Source organism: Crocuta crocuta, unplaced genomic scaffold, assembly GCF_008692635.1.
Source record: "Crocuta crocuta isolate KB4526 unplaced genomic scaffold, BGI_CrCroc_1.0 scaffold944, whole genome shotgun sequence".
NCBI lineage: Eukaryota > Metazoa > Chordata > Mammalia > Carnivora > Hyaenidae > Crocuta > Crocuta crocuta.
In genome coordinates this window covers 323,399-333,287 of record NW_027528243.1, presented here as the reverse complement: position 1 = coordinate 333,287, position 9,889 = coordinate 323,399, and the positions used below count along the sequence as shown (strand labels likewise).

At 50.2% G+C, this 9,889-nt stretch overlaps 1 protein-coding gene across 3 annotated transcripts in view; it reads right to left on the bottom strand.

Annotated features, from left to right (window-relative positions):
• SEPTIN6 (septin 6) overlaps positions 1-9,889 on the bottom strand; it is a 57,331-nt gene that overhangs the window by 26,969 nt on the left and 20,473 nt on the right. For all 3 annotated transcript variants that reach the window (XM_077753060.1, XM_077753059.1, XM_077753061.1), the window contains exon 4: positions 1,892-2,078. In XM_077753060.1, coding sequence (XP_077609186.1) covers positions 1,892-2,078 — 187 coding nt within the window. The remainder of the gene's footprint in view (positions 1-1,891; positions 2,079-9,889) is intronic.

Genomic DNA, 9,889 nt, shown 5'->3' with positions numbered 1-9,889 from the left:
GACCAGCCTGATTTCAGACAGCAGGGGGAGGGCCCAATGCCACCCCGAAGTTCAATCCACCTGAACCCTGCTCCTTGAAATTACTCCAAGAAGAGACAAGGCTTTTGCTGCTGGAAGGTAAAGAATCGTGAAATGGGAGCGCCTGGGTGGCTCAGGTGGTTGAGCGTCCAGCTTCAGCTCAGGTCACAATCTCACGGTCCGTGGGTTCGAACCCCACATCGGGCTCTGTGCTGTCAGCTAGCTCAGAGCCTGGAGCCTGTTTCAGATTCTGTGTCTCCCTCTCTGACCCTCCCCTGCTCACACTGTCTCTCTCTCTCTCTCAAAAATAATAAATAAAAATCATTAAAAAAAAAAGAATCGCGAAATGCACAAGTCTTCATGAGACAGGGACACCTAAGTTCAGGTTCACGTGGCGACCAGAAGCGTTCCTGCCAGCAGGTTCCAGCGCGGCAGCGTGAATGGTGCTTGGGCCCCGGAAGGGGCTCTCCCTTGGAAGATGAACCCTGCCCGCTTCACACTTGGCCTTAGGAGAACCTCTGAAGGCTTCCACCAGGTTCGGGTTCTAGGTGAAAGGGCTGGACCCTGCAGGTACCTTTCTTGAAGTCTTCACACGGGGCCTGGGGGTCAAAGCCAAGATGGGACAGTAGGCAGAGCCTATGCCCTCTTGTCAATTTTCACCTTGTCCCCATAGACACACCTCGGAGTCAGACAGAGCTGGGTCCAAATCACAGACCCATGACAGGCTGTCTGACCTGGAGCAAGCTACTCGACCCTCTGTGCCTCAGTTTTCTCATGAGTGAATGGGAATAATAGTATCTATCACACTGGATTACCAGAAGGATGAAATAAAATAATGCATCTCAAGTACTTATCACAGTGCCAGGCTCATATGAAATGTCAGGGGGAAATGTATTTGGGTTTTTTTTTTAAAGGATCCTATATCGGGGCACCTGGGTGGCTCAGTTGGTTAAGCGTCCGACGTTGGCTCAGGTCATGATCTCACGGTTCATGGGTTCGAGGCCCGCATCGGGCTCTGTGCTGACAGCCAGCTCAGAGCCTGGAGCCTGTTTCATATTCTGTGTCTCCCTCTCNATTCTTCAGAAAGCAAATGATCCTTCAACATGAAGAATCCTTGTCAATCGATATCTGGTGTGGGGCTTACGTCTTCCAGTTTCTCTTAAGGTGGGACATGCCTGATTCCCACCACCACCTTTTGCAGGAATGGAGGTCATATCACCCAGCATCACAGATCTGAGTTCGAATCTAGAGGCTGCCGGGAGCTGCTATATGACAACAGGAAGTCATTAGTCTCTGAGAGCCTCAGTTTTCCCTTCTGTAAACGGGGGGGATAACGATAGCACTTGCCTACAGAATTGTGAGAATCCAAAGAGCTATTCCAGGAGGGGCTCGCACGTTAGTGGCGTAGCATGAGGACTTGACAAACATTAGCCATAGTTGTTAAAATAATTACGGATCGTAAAACACAATACCTTTTGAAGTCAAGTTTTGCACGTTTGATTCTAGGGCAGCCCAGTGAATACTGGAGCAAATAAAAAACACCTTTCCGTTGCCAAGGGCTGAGCCCCTTGGTGCCGCCAGCCACCTTGCTTCTATCCACCCTTATCCTAACCAAGAGGGATCAGGGTAGAAAGACAGCTCAAGGGTGAACTCACGTCCAGCACTGGCAAAACAGATCACGAAGCAGACAGTGCAGGTTTGCTGGGTCAATGACAGCATGTTTCTGGGACACCGTCTGAGGGACAGGGAAGGAAGGAGAGGAAGAGGAGGCTGCGAATCCTCTCCCGGAATCTGGCACTTTCGTTGCACAAGAGAGCAGTAAGCGAGATTCTGGTTGGCCCAGCCCCCTGCCCCACCTGCCCTGCCTCCGCACCTTACTGTCCAGCTTCTTCATTGTCACGAGGTCCAGAGACTTCAGGGAATGACCCGTGGGGGCGATGAAGTACAAGCAGGCGTGGATTCGGGAGTCATGGTAGGCGTGCAACACCCTGCGGATCTTCAGCTCTTCCTGGAGGTAGGCCTCGAACTGGGCATCGATGAATTCCACGATAGGCTTGTAGCTGAAGGGGAGAGCAGGGAAATGGCCTGACTGCTTCCGACCCCGGGATTTCGATTCAGTCCCTTTTATTTTATTTTATTTTTAATATTTATTTATTTTGGGGAGGACACAGCTGGGGAGGGGCAGAGAGAGTGGGGAGCAGATGATCCAAAGTGGTCTCTGCGCGGATGGGCTGACAGCAGTGTGCCTGATGCAGGGCTTGAACTCATGAACCACGAGATCATGACCCGAGCTGAAGTTGGATGCTCAACCGGCTGAGCCACCCGGGTGCCCTGATCCGGTCCCTTTTAGAAGGGAAATTGCCCTCGGTAATCTGACTCTCCCCATCCTCCTGGGTTTCTCCATCTCCCTTCAATGGGTCTCCAGTCCTGTCGGGCTGCGGTCCGCGCAGGCGCCAAACTTAGGCCTATCAGTGTACCTTCTCTCTGGAATGCCCCACCTCTCTCTTCTTGTCCCAGTCCTGACCTTCTGTGGCCCTCCAAGACCTCAGGGCCACAGAATGTCACCTCCTCTTCATATGGCCTTCCCCACTTCTGCCAGAAATGCCTTTTGTGACCCCAGAGCATAAAAGCCTATTACGTTATTGGATCGCTTACTCTTGCTTCACAAGGATTACCGTCCCCTCAAATAGACTGCGTCCCCCGGAGGGGCAGAGACCATGACGGGCACTTGGCTACCCCCCACGGGACCCCGATGCAGTGTGGAGCTCATTGGCAGTATCGGAAGGGGGATGCTGATTGGGCTCCAGGCCGGGTACCCATCTTTGCTTCCTCCATCTCCCCCAGTGCTGAGTACGGGAGCTGGGTACCAAGTGGCGGCTGGGACAGGGAATCTTGTCAGAACGCTCTGGGTTCTGCCCAGTCCTGCTGGGTTCATGGCACTGCTCGCACGGCTCGCCTGAGGTCCGGACAGTTTTCTGGTTCTCATTTCCTTCAGGAGCGTGACTTTAAAACCTAAGCATTTGGACAAAATTTGGTAAAGATCCTCCCCTCCACACCCAGCTCACTGAGTCTCCACGCAAAGTCCCCTTTATGACCCCAAGTCTTGCCAGGACGTCTTAAACAAGAGCCAGTCCTCGGCTCCTCCCTGGTCTGGGAGGCTGTCTTCTCTCCCAGGCCATCCCTGCCGCCCCTGCAGCCTCTTCCTGCTCTAACTAGGTCAGCTTTGCCTCGGCTTTGCCTCTGCTCTTATCTCCCTGTCTCTCTCTCTCTTTTTTTTTTTTTTATTTTTTTTTATTTCTGAGAGATAGAGACAGTGTGATCAGGTGAGGGTCAGAGAGAGAGGGAGACACAGAAATCGGAAACAGGCTCTAGGCTCTGAGCTAATTGTCAGCACAGAGCCTGACATGGGGCTCGAACCCACCAGCCGTGAGATCATGACCTGAGCCGAAGTCGGACGCTCAACTGACTGAGCCACCCAGGCGCCCCATCTCCCTGTCTCTCTTATCTCCCTGTCTGTCTGCTGCCCGTCCGGGGCTTCCTCCCTTCAAGCTAGAAGGGGTTTGCGATCCAGCCCCGGGCAGTGAGTTTGCAGATAGGTCCCCACTGGTGGATGGAAACGTGATCAAAGGGGGTGCAGGGACCAGCCCATGCTTTACACCTGCAGGAGGCCCCCCAGCTGAGCCTTTTCCAAAGATCCCCCTGGGAGAGAAGGGAAAATAGCTTAAGAAGAAGAAGAAGAAGAAGAAGAAGAAGAAGAAGAAGAATCATCAAATCCTAGATTCTGAGAGCCACATACAGAGGAGAGATCCATGCAAGTATCTCTGGAGCCTCAGAGAACAATCTAAAAATAAAATCCCTTTTTTTTCTTCCTTTGATCCCTCTGAGCCAAACATTCTGAAGGGTAACGGCATCCAAGAATCTCTTGGTTGCNGGGACCTTAGACTTATCTAATTAACTTTTGGGTGATGGGCTCATTTGAGTTATCTAATCATGGCAACGCCTCTTTTTTCCCCTCCATTATATAACTCTCTCTCTCTCTTTTTTTTTAAACTTGGTTTTTTGGTTCTATGAAAGGAACGGAAAGAGTACATTTTGAGCTTTTCTCCCCCCCACCCCAGTCACTGGTAATATCTGGGGCCTCTCTTTCTGCTCCTGCATCTCCAAAGCAGGGCTCGGATCAGACCAGCCAAACCAGGCCATCGACCTATGGCATTTAGTTTAGACTAATCCTGAATGGGTGACTCATCTTTGTCTTACTCATCTGTGTGTCCTCGGTGTCCCCGGCATGCTGATCTGGAAGAGGGTAAGCGTTCCGCCCCACTCCGCTGTGCTCACTGGCCTCCAGTTCATGATCAACAAAATCCCTTACTCCCAGAGATAGTCTCCACACAAATGTCCCCTTCTCCTGGGTGATACCTGACTCCCCTTCTCAGCCGTGGCTTCCCTCACATACGTTCTCAGCTGGACATTTCGATGTCTCTCACATCCAAGTTCCACGGAGGGTGGAGAGGACAGCTTTCTTCTTGCTCATTATTTCCCAGCTCCCTACAATCTCTTTCATCTCCTCCAAAACCCATTGCCAACATAACCCACCCCTCGTCGTCACTACTCTTTGTCTTTCATGTTTTAGGGAAAGGGCTCATCACCTGGGATCCACGGACCTTCAAGGGGTCTATGGATAGAATTCATAGGATCCACGAATTTGGGTAGGAAGAGAACCACATCGTCGTCACCAAGTTCTCACGGAAGCTTAGCAATTTCTCCAGGCACAAGTGTACGTAACGAGCTACGGTAATTTTAGCAGCACCTGCGATTTCACAGTCAATAGAAATCACTGATATGTTGACTTCCTATTACAGTTGTTGCAACTAGCTCAAAATAGCATTTATGCTTACACACCTTCTAAATGATGAGAGTTGTGGACCTGTGTATAGATATTATTTTAGGAATGAAGAAGGAAGGGCATGGATTACAAATTCGCTATTTGAAAACATTTCGGGTACTGTATTTCTGGTATAAGTGGCGTAATTGAGGCATTTCAAACCGTTATTCTAAGAATGAGTCCATAGGCCTCACTGGATAGCTAAGGAGGCCAAAGGCACAATTCCAAAAACAATCTCTTGCCTCGACACTACGACTTATCCCTTTCAGATAGTGATATATGTACTGTGAAGACAATAACAGCGATAACAAGTGACCAGGAAAGGGCCGCCTGGGTGGCTCAGTCGGTTAAGCTTTGGACTTGGGCTCAAGTCATGATCTCATGATTTGTGGGTTCAAGCCCCGTGTCGGGCTCTGTGCTGACTGCTCAGAGCCTGGAGCCTGCTTCAGATTCTGTGTCTCCCTTTCCCCTTCTTGTGCTCTGTCTCTCTCTCAAAAATGAACGTTAAAAACAAATGACCACGAAGGCTTCCCTGACAATATGACCTTCGAGCTGCACTGGTGGAAATGAGAGAGCCGTGGAGGGTCTGGGAGAAGAGCATTCCAGAGTGAAATGACAAAGGTAATAGTCCAGAGGCAGAAACCTGAGATTCACAGTAGGAAGAAGGCAAGAGAGCTTGGAGGTAGTGAGGGAAGAACAATGAGCTATTCACAAGTCCCCAAACGTGGAGACAACCAAATGGCCGTCAACTGCTGACTAGCTAAACAAAATGTCGGCTCCATACAACGGGATATTACCGAGTCCCCAAAAGGAAGAACAGTTTGATACCTGCTGCTGTAAGGACAAGTCTTGAAAACACCCTTTCAGTGAAAGAAGCCAGACACAAAAGGACAAACATTGTCAAAGTCACAGGGAGAGAAAATAGCACAGCGGCTGCGGTGAATATGGGGAGAGGGGAAAGGGGAGTTACTGTTCTAGGGCGATGAGAATGTTCTGGAACTAGGCAGACGTGACGGCGGCACAACACTGGGAATGTACTCAATGCCATTCAATTGTTCACTTTCAAACAGTTAATATGAGGGGCGATTGGGCGCCTCAGTCTGTTGAGCGTCCGACTACAGCTCCGGTGAGTTAGAGCCCCGCGTCGGGCTCTGCACTGATGGCTCGGAGCCTGCTTGGGATTCTATTTCTCCTTCTCTCTGCCCTTCCCCGGCTTCTGCTCTCTCTCTATTTCACTCCCTCTCTCAAAATAAATAAATAAACTTAAAAAAAAAAAAAAAAAGAATTGTTGGGGCACCTGGGTGGCTCAGTCGGTTAAGCGTCTGACTTCAGCTCAGGTCATGATCTCGCGGTTTGTGGGTTCGAGCCCTGCATCGGGCTCTGTGCTGACAGCTTGGAGCCTGGAGCCTGCTTCGGATTCTGTGTCTCCCTCTCTCTGTGTCCCTCCCCTGCTCGCGTGCTCTCTCTCTCAAAAATAAACATTTAAAAAAAAAAAAAAGGAATTGTTTTTCAGATGACTGACTACCTTGGGTTTCTTAAACATAGTGTAGAAAACTAATGATTTTGTCTCTCAACAGGAGATATCTCTCCTCCTTCTTGACAGTTGTGACCAGTCCCTTCTTGAAAACACTGCCCTCTGGCTTCANTCTCCCGCCTCTATAATTCTTCTTTCTCACTCGCCTTAAACCCTGGCCTGTCTCGAAGGTTCTATCCCGTGCCATCCTTCCATGTCATGCTCTATTGCACACGCATTCTCCTTGGGTGGGCTCGCTCATTCCCAGGGCCTCAGGTGCTACCGCCTTCTAGTCGCACTTCCCAGACACCTCCAAGTCATCCCGGGCTCCTTCCTCGCTCACATGCCGGTCCTCTGTGCAGACACGGCCATCGAGCAGGGAGAGCCTTCCCTGCTGGAGACTCACGAGGCCTGGTCACAGCCGTCTCGGACAGCAAATCCAAGGTGGCACAAGGTCAGGTCTACCGGAACGATGCCCAGAGTGACAACGGCTACTTGAGTCTATCACCATCCCCGCAAACACCTCTTTTTCCCTCTACACTCATCCCTAGTGTGCTCCGTCCTCCCCGGACTCATCCCCTCCACCCCTGCCCCATAGCTCTTGTCCCGTAAACACGCTTGCGCTGTGCCTTTTGAACTCCTCCCCCAACCACGACGTACACAGTTGCCTACAGCTTTGCCACTTGGGCACGTAGTCCTTGGACCAGCTGCAGGCTTGTTGGAAATGCAGGGTCAGTCCCCAACCCAGACCTATGGGATCAGAATCTGCCTTTTCTCGAGATCCTTGGGGCCTTGTGTGCGACATAAAGGTGTAAGTAGTGCCGGCCTAGATCATCTTCCTTTTCAGAGAACTAGCCTATCTCTTTGCCCTAATGGAAACCTGATTCCCCTTCCCCCCCTCCAAGGATACCACAAGCCCAAGGACATCGGTCCCGGGCAGCCTTCTCTAGCTCAGGCGGCTCATTCTCCCACAGCCTGTGTGCCCTGAGGTCAGCGGGGTAGGCATTCGTGTGGCCCCTCAGTGCCGCTTCCGGANATAAAAAAAAAAAAAAAAAAAAAAGTTTATTTATTTAAGAGAGAGAGAGAGAGCACAGGCAGGGGAGGGTCAGAGAAAGAGGGAGAGAGAGAAAATCAGAAGCAGGCTCCTTGCTGTCAGCCCAGAGCCCGACGCAGAGCTCGAACTCCTGAAACCGTGAGATCATAACCTGAGCCAAAACAGAGAACCGGATGTTTGCTTAACCAACTGAGCCCCCTAGGTGCCCCGCCACCCTCTTCCGGTGGCACGTGACCCACTGTCCTTCTCCCCATGCTGGGTGACTGCAATGTGCTTGTAGACACCCCATCAACCTCCAGCCTCTTTATTCCTTGACTGTCTAAACTTCACAACCGTCAGCTCCCTCTGCCTCGGCCACCTACCCGCCTTACCGTTAGCCAGACCAGCTTCACCAAGATGGGTGTCTCTACTGCCCCATTCTCTGACCACAACCTCACAGCTTTCCAATCCCCTCACCCCTTCGATCCTCCTAAACCTGATCTTTCGCCTCACGGAGTCCTCTGGTACCTTGACCTCTATTATCTCGCAGGCTATCAGCCCCTGGCTGGACTCATGTCCTTCAGCCCGGGCTGAACCTCGTAACTGATGATATGAACCACTCTTTAATCAACACCTTCACCTCCACTGCACCCCTGCCTTCCACGATACCCACCCAGCAAATCCACTGCGCTGAATAAACGTCAGGATCTGCCCTCTGCTCCTATACCACTGCTGCTGGAATTAGCTGGAAGTGATCACAAACGGCGGGGCACCCAAAGCCATGGCTTCCAACCTCAGACGGGCCTTTACAGCAACATGACAATCCCTTTACTTGATTGACCTTCATTGACTGCCTCCCCATTGCCTTCACTGACCACTCCACCCTTTCCCTACTTTGCTCAAGCTCCCAATCTCATTTGTGACCTCGAGATGGTCTTACCTCTGACATTTACCAACAGAATTGAGGCCACCGAGCTCACACCAGCTCAACTTCCTGCCTCGTTTTCTCCCCTCCTCTCTAAAACTGAATCAACCCTTCCTTACTCTCCTCCTGTCTCAGAGGATGAAGGACCGCCTCATCCTGTGCGAGGCCCAAAGCCCTTTGTCTACTTGACTCATTCTCTTCAGGTTCTTTGAGAATCTTGCTTCATCTATCAGCTCCTCACCCTCTGCTGACTCCTTCCCCTCAACCTCTAAAACACGCTAAAGTCTTCCCTCATCCCAAAAGAAAGATCTTTCCTCCACTCAATCCCCCTCAACCACACATTTCTCCCCAACGGCCCCCCTATGTCTTGCCTTCCCTTAGCAACGGAGCCTGTCTTCCACACCTACCACAGGGCCCGGCATATAATAAGAAGTTCAATAAATATTTAATGGGTCCGTGGAGACTTTTGGAAAGAATAATCTACTCATTCATTCCTTCATCCACTCATTACTTCTTCATTCCTCAGCACATTGTAGACTGCTCTCTACCCTCATCGGCATCATAGTTGACACATTCAATGGATACGTTTCATCTTGAAAGATAAAAATTCAGAGATATTTATTTTATGTTTCCCATCCATATGTATTTCAGTCACTCAACAAATAGGTACTGAATACCCACTGTATGCCAGTTGGCTGACTCGTGCGCATCCTACAAGATTTCAAGACTTAGCTCAGCCCCCTGGCCACCTCCTCTTCACCTTATATTCTTACCAGCTTCGCCGATCGCCCCTCGCCTTATCCCCACAGTTCCCTCCACGTGCCTTTGTTAGCGTATTTATTACACTACGTAGAATTTATAAGCTACGTATTAGTCCCTTCCACTAAACTACACGTTCCTTAACTAAAACCTGTGCCTTATCTCTCAGTATTTCTGCCACCTCGAACTGTGCCTGGCACACAGGTGACATTCAGCATAATGTTATCAACTGAACTAGATCCCCTACATCGATTTGGTTGCTAAGTGTTGTGGATTCTTTCTCTCACATCCTCGAAGCTTCTGCTCCTGTTCAAGCCCTCATCCTCATCCTCATCATCTCTCTCTCTCTCTCTCTCTCTCTCTCTCGGCCTCAAAGACATCACCCATGGGGCACCCAGCTGGCTCAGTCGGAGGAGCATGCAACTCTTGATCTTGGGGTCGTGAGTTCCAGCCCCACATTGGGTGTAGCAATTACTACAAAAAATAAACTTGAAAAAAGAAATAAATCTCCCCTGACCTCTTTGCCTCTCTCTAGACAGTGTCTTATCTCTTCTTCCCAGTTCAGGAAAGCTTTTAAAATGAGCAGCCTACACCCACTTTATCTGCTTCCTTTTTTTTTTTTTAACTTCACTCTTTTTTAAATGTATTCTTAATTATGTGACCGATACACGTCCTCCCCTTGGAGGTAACTACTGTTTTCAGTTTGTTGATTCTCTTTGCTGATCTTTTTTTTCTATGCATTTTTGGGGGGGGGGCGGA